Genomic DNA, 16342 nt, shown 5'->3' on the forward strand with positions numbered 1-16342 from the left:
ATACCACTAAGTTTTTGTGGTTGTTACATAGCATTAGGACAGCAAAAGTAGCCAATACAGGGGTGCCTGGGTGGCTCATTGGTTAAATGTCTGCCTTCATCTCTGGTCATGATCACAGGGTCCTGGGATTGAGCCTGGCATCAGGCTCCCTGCCAGCTTCTCCCCTCCCTGTGCACTCCCCCTGCTTGTGCTCTTTCTCGGATTCTCCTTCTCTCAAGTAAATAAAATCTGTAAAAAAGAAGAAGTTGTTGAGAGGTGCCTAGCTGGCTCAGTCAATGGAACGTGCAACTCCTGATCTCAGGGTTGTGAGTTCGAGCCCCATACTGTCTAAAGATTACTTAATTAAAAAAATAAACTGATGGGGCACCTGGGTGACTCAGTGGGTCAAAGCTTCTGCCTTCAGCTCAGGTCATGATCCCAGGATCCTCGGATCAAGCCCCACATCGGGCTCTCTGCGGAGCAGGGAGCCTGCTTCCCTTCTTCTCTGCCTACTTGTGATCTCTGTCTGTCAAATAAATAAATAAAATCTTTAAAAATTAAAAAAAGTGATTAACTGAAAACAAGGGAGTGAATGAGTTCTCAGGGAGATGAGCAGAGAAAAAAAACGGATAAAATGCAGCACCACACAAGTTTAAAGAGGGAAGTTTCTGGTACAGTAGCTACTAAGAAACAGTTATTAGCTTTTCTAATTAGAAATTTACTTGTGGGATGCCTGGGTGGCTCAGTCGGTTAAGCCGCTGCCTTCGGCTCAGATCATGATCCTAGGGTCCTGGAATCGAGTCCCGCATCAGGCTCCTTGTCCAGGAGGGAGCCTGCTTCTCTCTCTGCCTCTGCCTGCCACTCTGCCTGCTTGTGCTCGCTCTATGACAAACATAAAATCTTAAAAAAAAAAAAAAAAAGAAAGAAAAAATTTACTTCTGAGAGAAGCATAGGTTTTGGAGTCAGACACATCTGATTTTGAATTCTGATGTTTAGTGGTGTGTGCTTGGGCATATTAATCTGCAAATATGTTTAGCCTAGTGCCTCACATTTGCTAAGAACTCAGCATTAGTAGTGATTAGTTGTAGTTGTGTTATTACTAAAATAGTCTCGAATAACCTTTTTTCCTCCCCAAAGAAACAGTTTCTTACCTAATCCCTCACCTGCAATCCTCCAAAATGGTAAAAAGTATATTCAAACTTCTCACCTTGGAGAGTTAGTGGAGTACCTTCAGAATACAGGAAAATTGCCTCTTTCTGATACAATTAACCACATATAATATTCCAAAGTTTGTTATGAAAATAGTAATGCTACTAACAAATGTGACTAATTCTATAATCTTGTTTCAAAAGAATTCATTGGGAGAGGGGGCACCTGGGTGGCTCAGTGGGTTAGGCCGCTGCCTTCGGCTCAGGTCATGATCTCAGGGTCCTGGGATTGAGTCCCGAGTCGGGCTCTCTGCTCAGCGGGGAGCCTGCTTCCCTCTCTCTCTCTCTCTCTCTGCCTGCCTCTCTGTCTACTTGTGTGATCGCTCTCTGTCAAATAAATAAAATCTTTAAAAAAAAAATTCATTGGGAGATATTATATCATGGTGAATAACAGCAATGGTATGAAGTTACATTGACTCTGGTTGGAGTCCTCTATCTGCCATTTCTTTGCTGTCTGATTTGGGGCAAGTCACTTTACCTAAGTCATAAGGTTGAAATAAGGATTAAATATAAGTAAAGCACTTTATTAAGTTGACTAAGACTCATAAATAGCCAATAAATGGCAAGCAGTATTAAAAACAAACCTTTTTTTGATTATCTCCTAATGCCAAAATTATAATAAACGCTGGTGATCAGAGAGAGATCAATAATATTGTTGAATCCATGAAGAGGATCGCACTGTAATTATGAGGCAGAAGAAAACTTAAAACTGGATAAAAACTGAAATACATCTTAATGACTGTATTAAGCTCATCATTTCATTAAACATCAGAACTTTAAATACTATGCCAAATTACTTATTTTGCATACCTGATTAAAAAATAACAGCAAAATATTATAATACTAACAAATTTTATACTTCTAATATCCATCAAATAAATTCAACATCCAAGTTATACATTTTAAAATCATTTTTATTGAACTAATTTTAACAACACTGTTTCAGCTGGTGGCAGGTGCCCCACACCAAAACAAACCCATCATGAATGCTATTCACATCCTCAAAGTAATCCAGTTTGTTTTGTACTTGGAATATAGTTAAACTTTTGACATCACATAATCAAGCAAATAGCAGTGCATACTATATTATTCAAAAAGACTTTATGCATTTTATTAAAAAAATCATTTTGCAAGTAGCTTCAGCTTTATCAACAACCTCATCAACACATTCCATACTTCATGCTCTCAAAATAAAAAGTGCCCTAAAACTAACTCTAAGTTTTTTACTGATATTAATGAATACTATCCAGGGTTGTAGGATTTAGAGTTTAACATTTTACAGTATAAGAGGCAATAAGTTACGGACATCTGCTGACACAAATTCCACTCAAACTAATTACATCCTTGATACATTCAAAAAGACATATTGTAAATATTAATATGCTAGTTTATATGCTGCAGTGCAAAAGAAGTGACACCCTAACGATTCCTGAGCTTTAGGAAATTAACATTTTTCTGACTACAACTCTCAATTTAAAATAGGCTCTTTATTATATGAAGCCATGTCAAAACTATACAATTAAATTAGGGTTTTGGAGAACTGAAGATTGGTCAGAGTTATGGTGTTTTAAGGTAATGAAAAAATTTCCAAAGCAAAAGTATTTACAAAACTACAAAGGATAGTATGGATTTGCATGTAGTATAAAGATCAAAGATAACCTACTGATTACCAAATGATCACAAATATCCCTTTCCTTTCAAAAATATTACACTGAAAGATTTTATGATAAGTTATCTAGCATTAAATATACCAACCTGTAGTATATCACATATTTTAACACATTCTTCCATAATGCCCAGTAAGAAGGAATAAAATATTAAAAATCAAGAAAATAAACATGCTTTTAGGAATGTTTTTGCAAGTGTATGTGAGAGGAAATGAAAATGATTTCTCATTAAAACTCCCTATACCCTCAAAATTACAAAGACCGAGTTTCTACTTCAATTTTTTCTTCTGCTTGTAGTACATCAGGGTCAATGTGAACAACTGGAGGTCGCAGGATAACTTCAGGCCCTCCACCATATATAGACTGTAGAAAATTCCACGTTTCTTCAGAAATCTGACCAGAATCTGCTCCTAGAATTAAGTGCAAATAGAATAATATTTACAAACCTACATATTCATATTGCAAAACCTTCAAAATGTAACCCCCAGCACGAATCCTCCAGGGATAACTGAGAATTTATGGAACACCAGACTACTAGCCCATATTATTATAAGCTACAACATTATGGTTTGTCTTAGTACTTTCTCCTAGCACCTATCAAAAGCCTTAAATCTTTCCTCGGAAAACAAATACTGGCAGCTTTCCCACTATCTACCCTACTTCATGTATGAACTGTATCACTGAGCTGGGTAAAAAGTAGCACAGATGGCTAGTAATGTTTTATTCTTAACAGTGACAAATGGCTTAAGTATTATTCAACTTACCTTGCCTGAGCATCACATTGCCACATTTAGTGATTGCAATTTTAGTGTTATCAATGGGACCTGGAGGATCTAAGTCAAAAGGAAAAACAAAAGATCAAAATGTGTACTTTTCAAAGAAATGTACCAAAGAATTATGTATTTCTGTGCCAGAAATAATTGAGGGACATAATTACATTATCAAATTGATTATTTTGTAGTCATATTATTATAGTTAATTTTTAAAAAAATATTTTATTTATTTATTTGACAGAGAGAGAGATCACAAGTAGGCAGAGAGGCAGGCAGAGAGAGAGGGAGGAAGCAGGCTCCCTGCTGAGCAGAGAGCCCGATGTGGGGCTCGATCCCAGGACCCTGGGATCATGACCTGAGCCGAAGGCAGAAGCTTTACCCACTGAGCCACCCAGGCAGCCTATTATAGTTAATTTTTAATTATCTTCTGAACCTCTTCCTTTCTGGGTCTCAATTCCCCTCCAAAATAGAACCAAGAAAGAAATGGAGATAGGTTTTTTCACCACCATCTAAAATCTCACTTTTCAACTATCCATTTGAGGACCACAGGTTAAAATGCACTTTCAATGTTATAAAAGAACAATTCTTTTGTAATTTAAAAAGAAACTGTGTAATTCTTGAGTTATTTCAGATGATCATTACTTAAACATAAAAGCACTATAAAATGACGTATTAAAATATATCCTTTTTTAATTTAAGAAAAATTTAAAAACCCTGTTTTCCCCTTGAATACAAAAGTACAGTGCATGTTCATTATCAAAAAGTATAAAACAAAACAAAACAAAAAGGCACAAGGAAGAAAAAAATATTGTGATCCTATTACAGAAAGATAAGCAGTTTTAATATCTTTGTGGTCTTTTTGCCTTTGCAAATGTTTACCAATTTTTTTTTAAATATAAAAGGTTCAAACTATGTATATGGTATTGCAACCTTTTTCATTTATCAAGAACATCTTTTTAATTATTACACACTGTCACAAAAATTATTTTTAAAGTTGACATAGTATGTCACATATGACTATGTCATAGTATGCCATAGTATGTTTACGGTTAAAGCATTATGTAACCAATCTTATTGTTGGGTGGTTTTTTTTTTTTAACTTTTCAATATTAAGACTGCAGACTAATTTTGTTCAGTTCCTTTATTCCTTCTATGAATATGCTGTAAGTCATGAAATAGTTTAGAACAACCAACCAGAATATAAGCAAGAATGTTAGATCCCTGAAGGCAGGGATCTTTTTCTATCTCGTTCACTGGTGTAATCCCAAGTGCATAGAGATATTCAAAAACAAAAAAAATCAGCAAAGAATTTCATTTTTCAGTTAACTACTTACCTCCATCTTTACCCTTCACAAAACTTTCCCATTCTCTAAACCACTGCATACTGATGCAATAAAAAGTAGCTGGAGAGTCCTCCTCTTGGAATGCTCTGTTGAGCTATAGGGAGAAAAAAAAAAAAATCAGTGACCTAGCATCTAGAACTTGCTTTATAGCAGAACAATACAACCATTCTACTTAAGCATCTGATAAGGCCAATTCCTCATAAGAATGTGATGTACACTGATGCTAAGTTATCTTAGTACCACAGTAACACCTACTAATAAACAAGTGTGTCTAGGTTATGTCTCAAAATTTACAAGTACACACAAAAGAAGACTAAGACACTGGCTAGATCGAAAAGGTCAAGGCAAGTCTTCAAAACAATAAATACTCCACGTATTTATTAAAAATCAAATGCATAAATCTCATTTAAATATATTATATCCACTGTCTACCCTTTCCTTCTGTTCCTTAAGATATTGGTGGACATGTTGCTGTTACAAACACAATGCTGCAATGAATAATCTTGTACATGTCACTGCACAAACAATACACATACATGTATAAGATAAGTTCTCAAAAGTGTGGAACTAAAGTCCCTGAAGATGTTTACTTCCTCCTCTAAGGCCAAAGGAAATGGATATGTGACTCAACTAGGCAAAACTCTACCAACAATGGAAATCTTCAGCAGTGATCTAATGGCGAGATATACTCCCAATGTCGATTTTGTTAGCTACAAACCCAGGGCGAGCTTGGTTCCTGAGATTCTGAAAAACTGGCTATTCAATTTTCGTGGTTTATTTTATTTTATTTATTTGTCAGATCAACTTTTCCTTTCAATAAATTTCTTTTTTGCTTAAGTTAGCCAATGTGGCTTCTACTTCTTTCAGTTAAAGAGTCCAACTGACAGAATAATTGATATAGAAAGGTGGAAGCAAAAGAGCCTAAAGAAAATGAAGAGTATCTGAAATTTATCCAACTGTACTTGTATGAAAAGACAATGAGACATCTAAAATACTTCATTATGGGTAACTAAATGCCTATGGTACATACTATCTGAAGAAGAAGACAGCCAAATCCAAATAATGTTGCTCCTATAATCAAATCGAATAAAACCTTGCCATTGTCCCCAAAGATCTTTTTTTACATATTACATATGCAAAGACCCTTTTCCAAGTGAGGTCATATTCACAGTTAAGGTCAATTCACAGAGATTAGGACATGGAGATATCTTTTTTGGAGACCACCATTCAACCCACTGCAACCATCATTCAGTATTTCCATACTGAGAGGTTATAAGTTAAGAGACAACTAGAGAAATCTAAACCAGGCAAGATTACAAAGACCTCAGATTCTTCTGAAATGATGGTCTGGTTACTTTACCAGGTAAACACAACCACAACCAAATGAAGTGCTAGTTCAGAAAATGGAGTATGGAATGGGTAAGTGATCAACTGTAGATATACATTTCTTCTTTACTGCATATGTGTGTGTGTGTGTATCTGTGAAAATTTATCAAATTTGTAAAAAATTACCATTTACTTTTCTTTCATTCCTCTACTATTTTTTAAGATTTTTTTTTTTAAGGATTTCACTTATTTGAGAGATAGCATGACTGAGCATGAGCGGGGGAGGGGGCAAGGAAGAAACGGGCTTCCCGCTAAGCAGGAAGCCCAAGGAGGTGGGGCTCAATCCCAGGACCCTGAGATCATGACCTGAGCCACAGGCAGATGCTTAAGTGACTGAGCCACCCAGGTGCCCCAACATTCTTTAGATTACAGTATAAAAGTGACTGAATTGACTGAACTAAAGATGAATGACTAACATCCAAAAGTGGATACAGTGACTCATAGAACTTCAAGTCTCCCAAGTTCAGGAAAAGGTAGATGGAGCATATATTAGTACATTGGCAAGCTGCACACTATTAAATAGAAACATGATACTGTTGCCACTGTTGCTGCTTACATGTATGAATATGTATGAATACTGAGCTGACAAGAGGCAGCCTTTACTGTATGACCCGTAATGAATAATTTCCACTCATTCTTACATTCCCTTCTGTGAAGAGGAGAAGCCTACGTTTTCCAGGATCCTATGCTGGTAGTATTCCAGGTTAGGCATTATCAATGGTACATGCAATATATGGAAGTCCCAAAAGAAAGAAATTTTTTCTCTCCTCTGGTGGCAGCTGTGGGTAGGACTGAGGCATTCACAGAGGGCATAAATAGGATTTTGTTACCATTTCCAAGCATCTTCCCAAGAATCCTGCACTGATGTCACAGGCTAACATCTTTAACAGCAGCGTCTTGCATCTTAGAGCACCCTCAGAACAACCCACCAGGATCCTGAGATTAGCAACTTATCAGGTTTGTTAGATTTCTGAGCATTCTCCTGAGATTTGCCAGTGGCAAGCAACCGGGATAATTTCCAAAGGTTTTGTACAATTTTTAATTTTTTAACTTTGAAACAATCTCAAACTTCTAGGAAAACTCCAATGTAACACAAAGGAATTTTCTTTCCTCAGACCATTGACAGTAAGTTGCTAAACACGTTCCTTTTCTCCAAACACCTTGGTGTTTCAGACGTACAAGGACATTTTCCTACACAACTAATACAAATGACAAAATCTGTAAATTAACATTGATATGAACCAGCCATTTCTCTAAGGAAGGCTGGTACCTTTTAGTACAGAGAGATGTTAAGCAGCTAAAACCTCATGAAAGCAAGGTATGTTTAATCCTACTGAAATTATCATTGCTCCCAGGCCCTTTTAGTAACAAAGTTAGGGAATTAACATATGTACATCATTTGTTTCTATACATGCATACACACACACACACACACACACACACACACACACGTACCCATGTATGTATGACCACGTGTTCACAAAAGTACCTACAAGTCCAATCTAATACTAATAGCACAATCCATTTTAGTTTTCTCCCTTTCCACATCTGTAACTCTCTTATCTGACAATGAGAAATCCAGCTCTCATTGTACTCATTATTTGATGAATTCTACATATGGAACCAAACCCTCAATTCTACCACCCACCATCCCCCAATCCCCAGCCAACGTGGATATCCATTCTCATCTTGCCTGGCTTCAACACCCTCGACTAGGTGCACACCACATAAGCAGCTTTCCTTAACCCGTTTGGGCTCTGAAACCACCCCCTCAGGACCCCACTCCTACGTCTAGCATGGCAGCCTATCCTACTCCTAGATTTCCAACGAGTCAGCAACGGTTTTCTTGACCTTCACTGCCCAGTCCTTTCAGTAATTGATTAAGTCTCTCTTTGCCAATATTCTTATTATACCCAAAATACTTAGAATGGCTTCTGTGCCCCAAACTGTAATGGATATACTCATCAACCATTTATTTAAGTATTCATGGAATATACTATTTTAAATATTCAAATAATATTTACCTCCTTAGATTTAGGAAACAAATGAGGTCAAAGCACAATAAACAAATAGATACCTACACTATCTTCCTCTGTGTGTGAAAATTTCTTTACTTTAGGTAACAGCACACACACACAAAAAGCCTAAATTCAAGAAAAGAAGCAGGTCTATGTGTGTATGTGTGAACACGCAGCGGGCAGCCGTAACACGGAACATACTGTTCATCTGTCTATTTAACACTTCTTCCCCTCTTTACTGAAAGAATCTCAATTTTCTCTTACAAAATTACCATCCCTCCATCAATACAGTCTTAGTAGGATTATCAATGCATATGCCTCTATGGTGCCCCAATTCTACTAGGATTCCCTACTGGGAATTTGGGTCATAAATATATAGTTGGAGCTATGCTACTAACAATAGCACTTTGAAGAGACCTATTCCTTGCTACCTAAATAACTGGAATTGTACTAGTCCTTGTCCATAAAACCTGGTTGTTTAACAGTGTACATAAAATAATAATAACCCAGGGACGCCTGGGTGGCTCAGTTGGTTAAGTGTCTGCCTTCAGCGCAGGTCATGCTCTTGGGGGTCCTCTGATCGAGTCCCACAGGAGGCTCCCTGCAGCCTGCTTCTCCTTCTCCAGCTCCCCTGTGCTTGTGTTCCCTCTCTTGCTATCTCTCTCTGCCAAATAAATGAGTAAAACCTTAAATAAACAAACAAACAAACAAATAAATAAACCAACCTAGACTGGTAATTTGCTATAATTAACCAGTAATACTATGGCTGTTTCTCCTCTTTAATTACTTATTTTATTATCTATGAATTACTTCATTTTGCCTCTCTGAATTAATGTGTATCATTAGTGCATGTTTAAATATTTCTTTTTTCTCAACCACTGTAATGTTTTAAACTTCAGAGCCTAAGACCCTCAAATAGTTTTGAGCTCACAGAAAAACCTGAATTTGCATATGGATGGGTCATTTAGTCAACATATATACATTTAAATGATTCTCAGTAGAGCTGGCACACAAGGTTACATTTTAGCTTCAGATGGAGAACATAGTGATTCCATAATGTTATACATTATACTATGTTCACCACAAGTGTAGCTGCCATCTGTCTTGATGCATAGCTATTACAGTACCATTAACTATATTCTTACTGTGCCTTTTATTCCTGTGACTTATTCATTTCATAACCAGAGCCTGTATCTCCTACTCTTCCACAATTAAATTGTTTTTAATTTACTTGCATGCTGATCCTTTTCAAAAAGCAGATAATCTGATGTATTTTAAAACTGTCAAGGGCGTCTGGGTGGCTCAGTGGGTTAAGCCGCTGCCTTTGGCTCGGGTCATGATCTCAGGGTCCTGGGATCGAGTCCCGCATCGGGCTCTCTGCTCAGCAGGGAGCCTGCTTCCTCCTCTCTCTCTCTCTCTGCCTGCCTCTCTGCCTACTTGTGATCTCTCTCTGTCAAATAAATAAATAAAATCTTAAAAAAAAAAACTGTCAAAAGCTAATTCCTCTGTACTGGTAACTGTGAAAACTCCACAGATATAGTTTGCATTTCCTTAAAAAGATCAAATAGATTATTTCTTAAAAAAAAAAAAAAACACACACAAAAAAAAAACACCCAAAAACAAGAAAACAAACAAAAACCTAGTTGTTTAGCTCTTCCTACTAATTCTGTGACCACTTTCAGATTGTTGCTTGTAATCAAGGAATGCTTCATAATATACTCATTTTGAGAAGTATACTTTTAAGTATACATAGTCCCACAAAACAATACTATATTTCACAAAAACATGGAAGTAGAGAGCAGTCTGGGTAGATGCTTTCCGAGAAAAAAACTAAAGGAAACCTATAATTTACCATTTCAATAGATTACTGCAAATGCCAACCCGTAAAAACTTAACTCACTACAATTTTAGTGGCCTGTCTCCCACTGTTAAAATCTCACTGTTAAAATCTATTACAACCATTTCATCTAATCATTTCATTAATATAATATAGTTAACATAGTAATAGTTCTACATCTATATCACATTTACAATTCAAAAAGCATCACTTTTACCCGAATAAAAATTTCCAATTCTGTTTTTCTTCTTTTTTCAATTTTCTCTGCCTCAATTTGGCAAGTGTGACAAATGTACAGATGGTTGACAGCTGGTCCTCCTCCGTACCTAAAGCATGAAGAATTTAATAATTATGATAATGTTGAAGAAAGTGGATATTCCTGGAAATTTGTCTCCAACTTTGAGTCAATGGCTAAATCCCTAGTAAAGAATAAATCCCCACAGAAAAATTCTCAGTCATAATTAAACTAATATAAAATCATATAATTGTAACACCTTGATTTTATGTTTATCAGGGTCAATGACTCAATTTATTGATTAAATAGCTTTATATTTCAACTTTCCCTTATGGCTATTTCTGCTACCAAATATATTAGAGGCAACAACACAAAGTAAAACAAGTGTCTTTCAAAAACTGCAATATAGGGGCGCCTGGGTGGCTCAGTGGTTAAGCCGCTGCCTTCGGCTCAGGTCATGATCTCAGGGTCCTGGGATCGAGTCCCGCATCGGGCTCTCTGCTCGGCAGGGAGCCTGCTTCCTCCTCTCTCTCTCTCTCTGCCTGCCTCTCTGCCTACTTGTGATTTCTCTCTGTCAAATAAATAAATAAAATCTTTAAAAAAAAAAAAAACTGCAATATAATATAAATCTTAGTTCAATGCAGCCATAGTCTTAATCAAGTTGTAATCAGAAGGAGGCTTTCGCTGATCTCTCAGGTAAGAATTCATGGAAGAATGCCTTTCAGTATTTAACCAAGAAAACATAGTAAGGAAATTATATATGAAATGTTTTATTTTTTTATTTTTTTTTTAAGATTTTATTTATTTATTTGAGAGAGAGAGAGATCACAAGTAGGCAGAGAGGCAGGCAGAGAGAGAGAGAGAGAGAGAGAGGAGGAAGCAGGCTCCCTGCTGAGCAGAGAGCCGGATGCGGGACTCGATCCCAGGACCCTGAGATCATGACCTGAGCCGAAAGCAGTGGCTTAACCCACTGAGCCACCCAGGCGCCCCTATATGAAATGTTTTAAAATAAAATTTAAAACTTTAAAATTTCAGAGTTAAATATCACCATACACTTTTATGGTACATATAATCAGAACATAAAAATCAGAATTACATTATCTCGACTAGGGTCACATTAACTACAAAGTCTTCCTATTCAAACTTCAGAATAAATACTGATGGAAAACAGAAAATTTTCTACATAAGCAACATAAAGCACAAGGAACATATGTGAAATAATACAATTCCCTTTTAACAAGTTTCACCAACTGGTTTTCACAATACCATATTATCTGATGTAAAAAAACAAACCTGCTATACAGGTTATCCCAAATGTTCTGAGGCAGCATCAAAACCAGGTCTTCAATATAACCAGCTTTTCGTGGAGGAACACCTAAAAAAGTTCAAATGGGTGTGTCTCATTCTTAAATTCCTTTATACAACTTTTAAAGGTTAAACTCATTTTTAAACCGATTAATCACTGGCATTTTTAAATAATTATTCTTAAAAATTAAGTAAAAGCATTTTTGGTGATTATGTTCCTAAAAATGAACATATTTCTTGAAGTAGAGAAAAACCAGCTAACCAAGATCTTCAAGCAACTTACATAAATCTTTACTAAACCTTGATTGTATACTGTGAGAAATCAAAGAAAACTAAGAGACAATCTTTCCTTCATAGAGCTTGAGCTAGCAAAGGAAATGAGGCACTTATATACTTAAATATAATAAACGGCAGTCACAGATAAATACCATTAAAAGTTTATGGGAAAATTCAGAACTGGAAAAGCACTATGTTAGTAGTTCAAGTGGGGAAATAACAAGCGATAAATTCACATCCAGAAACCTTTCAAGGTTTAGGTTTCTATATCCACTACAAGATATTCCCACTACAAAAATAGTTAATTAACAAGAATATTGAGTCTTCAACCATGAAATTTAATCAAGGTGTCACATTAAGGTGTTACTTATCACCGGTACGAACACAAACATAGCTGATCACAAAGGCTTAAGTTATATACAGCAAATAAGTATATGAGGCTTTTTTGTTAAATTCCAAATACACTTTCATACTTCGGAAAAGAGCCACCTATTAATTTAGACAAAAGGGATAAGGATCATGGATATAGCAGGCAGGTAAATGCCTCTCCGCCAAGAAAAATAATGTGTAACAGAAGTGCTCACTGTATCATAACTGGCTGTGTTTATCTGTCTCTATTATGAAATTAGAGTGTAGAGAAGTAGTATCTTTGGTATTCTCAGGATCTAGCACAGGGTTTGGAACAGATACTCAGTAAGTATCCCTTCTATGAAGAGGCTATATAAATCAAAGAAAAATATAAATTGAAGAAAAAGCCAATTTCTGGAACTAGAAAATTAAACACATTTAAGTTAGACTGCAGATGAAGAAATGAGAAAATAAGTGGAAGAGGAAAACTCTTGCCTCTTCCTAATTTGTAAATTATTTAACAGCAAACCTCTACCACTACTTTTCATTACAAAATTCCTTACCTCCATGAATACAGAGAAAATCATTATTTGAAATAGGACCAGGTTCAGCAAAAGTCTTAAATTTATTTAGCCACTGTCGAGAAATATAAAATTGAAGGAGACTTGGCTCCATTATGTTCAATAAATTTGCTATCCTTCTTCTCTCTTTTTGTGCCTCTTCACTGCTTTTCCTGTTAAGGACAATGATTCGTTAAACTTAATATGCATTTTACTCCATCAGACTAGTAAATGGATTTTTCCTCTTCCTTATTAGACTCAGCATACACAGTAATATTACGAATCTTACTAGGCTTGGGACTTACTCAAAAGAAATATATTTTATATCACCAACCCCCCAACTACTTATGTACTCCTAAAGGGCAACACTGTATCATAATTACTGAGAATCCACCTTAACTACTGGCACACAATACACATTCAAATGTTTGTTAATAAGATCCATCTAATAATGTTTTCTTTTTTCAGTAGCTAGTATTAAACCTTTTATAAGATACTGAAAAATTTATTTATTAGCTTTATTAGCTCCTTTATTAGCTATTTTAGGAGACAATTTGTACTTAATTCCTACCATCAGTGCCTAATTTATCAAAACAAATCTTTCTTTTTTTTAAGATTTTATTTATTTATTTGATAGCCACAGTGACAGAGGGAACAGAAGCAGGGGGAGTGGGAGAGGGAGAAGCAGGTTCCTTGGACAGCAGGGAGCCCGATGCGGGGGTCAATCCCAGGACCCTGGGATCATGACCTGAGCGGCAGACACTTAAGGACTGAGCCACCCATGCACCCCAAAACCAATCCTTCTAAAACAAAATCTATTCCTTTGCCCTTCAACTAAATGATTTTAAGATTTTCCTAAGCAAAGATCATTTTGCACATAACCTTTCAATCTACTCACAAAATGAAATGAGAATGAAAACAATTTCTATCTTTATTCAGCGATACATTTTGAAAGTCTTAGAAGTTATAACCCCAAAGTGAGATGTTCTTCCACATTTGTCAAAATAGCCTACCCATGAGAATTACTTCCTTACCTATAGAAAAGAACATAAGCTTCTGCATTTTGCACAGTAGATTCTGAAACTTCAGTGACACTTTGATCATCAAATTCATACCAGTGATGATTTAAATTGTTTCGGCAGTAGGCAATATAGTGTCCACCTGAATTTGAATTGAAAACATTTAAATAATTTCAGTAATACAAAATTAACATAAGAATTAAAGTACTTTTTAAAAATTTTTTTATTTATTTGAGAGAGAGAGAGCGTGCACAAGCAGGGGAAGGAGCAGAGTGAAAAAGACAAGCAGACTCCCCACTGAGTAGGGAGTCCAACATGGGAGCTCAATTCCAAGACCTTGAGATATGACCTGAGCTGAAGTCAGACGCCTAACCAACCGAGCCAGCCAGGCACCCTAAGAAAGAAAGTACTTTTTGAATCCTCAGTTCCTAGCAGAGACTGAGATATAGCAAAAACTATGCTCATATTTTTTCTAGTCTGTATCCTCCTACCACCACTTTAAATGAAAATAAGGACAAAAATACAAACTTAAAAAACCAGTGTAAAAATGATCATGTTAAAGTCCTTATTAAATTTTATATAAAATATAATTTTCAGTATTTCAAACTTCATAGCAAAATTATTTAATTTCCTAAAATTTTCTGCATGTTTTTAACAAACCAAAATAAAATAAATTTTGAAATATCTATTTTTACATTTTTCCTTTTATTTAATCAAGTCTTATTGAAGAGATCAATTCAGATGGTTACTTTTTTTTTTTAAATCTAGACATATGTCAAACCTAATATACTTACTACTTGCAGTTCCATGATGACAAATGACTGACAGAAGATCATAGGTAACAATCTGAACTGGACTATCCTTAGCAAGAAATGGCTGAAGATCCAGACCTTCCAGCGGAAATGAAACATGGGTACTGATTTTGGTGGAAAACATCAGTTCATGTCTGAATCTTTTAAGATGGATGCACAAAATCTAAAAGATAAAGATTATTTAAAATTCTATTGTTTTGTATGCTAAGTAAAGGAGTCTATTAAATATAGACATTGAATTAAATGTCAAGGTTAAACATCACCCTGCAATTATGATAACCTGATTCCAAAGACATTAAGATGTAGAAATGGTGAAACCTGGTACTTCCTAATAAGTCACAGCTATTTGATTTTCTAATTTTATATTGTATAACCTTTAAGATCCTACAATGTCTGATTAAACTATGTTCAAAACAGTTTTATAGATAAGGGCACTTATTTGCTATGTAACTCAGTATCTCAAAAGTGGAAAATCCTAATAGGGTATATAAACACAGCAAATGGTCAATAGAACCACTCCATTCTTCAACAACGCTACATGGTACTATGTTACTGTTTAATGTTCCTACAAGATAAAATAAGTTTAATTATAATAAAGCCCATACCTCAGGAAATTTTTGTACTTTACAAAACTTTACTCCATTCCTTAACCTGGGGAGGACAAAAAGAAAACAAATTTAAATTTAAATTTCCCATATGAATCTACAAAAGCTTTAGTATTTTTAATTTTTTTTAAGTAGGCTCCACACCCAGTGTGGAGCCCGACTCAGGACTTGAACGCACAACCGTGAGATCAAGAGTCAGACACCCAAATGCCTGAGCCATCCAGGCATCCCCAGTATTTTTAAATATACAGCAAAATCTTTTAGAAAACACAGGGACAAAAATGCTCATTATTGAACTATGCTACCAATTTAAAAATACATACTAATGAACATTGGAGTTCCTTATTTTTTAAAAAAATACTTAAGATTTCAGTAATAAAAATTTAGGGACTTGTTAATTCTTTGATGACAATTTTTTTAAACAAATGTACTACTGTTATGGCCTGGCTATGTCTTTATAACATCCAGATATCAAGTAAAACTGGGTAAAATAGAATCCCAATTTTATAGAATTGGTTGGTCAGGTCAATATATTTTAACTTTTTTTTTTTTTTTTAGTTTTTTTTATTGTTGTTTTTAAGTAATCTCTAAACTAAATATGGGGCTTGAACTGATAGCCCCAAGATCAAGAGTCCCAAGCTCCAACAGCTAAACCAGCTGAGCGTCCCTGTAATTTTTGCTCTTTTTTAAAATACATAACCTTTATTCTTTTAATTTATTATTTTTAATTGAAGTATAATTGACATGTAACAGTATATTAGTGTACAATATAATGATGCACTATTTGTACACATTGAAAAATGATCACTACAGTAATTTTTTAACAACCATCACGACATATAGTCACAAAAATTTTTTTTCTTGTAAGAAAGAAAATTTTTCAGATCTACCCTCTTACAAACTTTCAAATATGAAATACAGTATTATTAACTATTGTCACTATTGTGTACATCACATCTCCATGACTTAAA

At 35.3% G+C, this 16342-nt stretch overlaps 1 protein-coding gene across 4 annotated transcripts in view; it reads right to left on the minus strand.

Moving 5' to 3' along the window:
* Positions 1 to 2083: 2083 nt before the first annotated feature.
* The window catches only part of USP33 (ubiquitin specific peptidase 33), a 53506-nt gene continuing 39247 nt past the window's right edge, over positions 2084 to 16342 (minus strand). For all 4 annotated transcript variants that reach the window (XM_082686623.1, XM_082686621.1, XM_082686620.1 and 1 more), the window contains 9 exons: positions 15372 to 15417; positions 14749 to 14929; positions 13970 to 14096; positions 12939 to 13108; positions 11740 to 11821; positions 10429 to 10537; positions 4962 to 5064; positions 3619 to 3687; positions 2084 to 3264 (listed from right to left, as the gene is read on the minus strand). In XM_082686623.1, coding sequence (XP_082542749.1) covers positions 3107 to 3264; positions 3619 to 3687; positions 4962 to 5064; positions 10429 to 10537; positions 11740 to 11821; positions 12939 to 13108; positions 13970 to 14096; positions 14749 to 14929; positions 15372 to 15417 — 1045 coding nt within the window. In that variant the 3' untranslated portion in view covers positions 2084 to 3106. The remainder of the gene's footprint in view (positions 3265 to 3618; positions 3688 to 4961; positions 5065 to 10428; positions 10538 to 11739; positions 11822 to 12938; positions 13109 to 13969; positions 14097 to 14748; positions 14930 to 15371; positions 15418 to 16342) is intronic.

The sequence above is a fragment of the Mustela nivalis genome (assembly GCF_964662115.1).
Source record: "Mustela nivalis genome assembly, chromosome: 10".
In the NCBI taxonomy this organism is placed as follows: Eukaryota; Metazoa; Chordata; class Mammalia; order Carnivora; family Mustelidae; genus Mustela; species Mustela nivalis.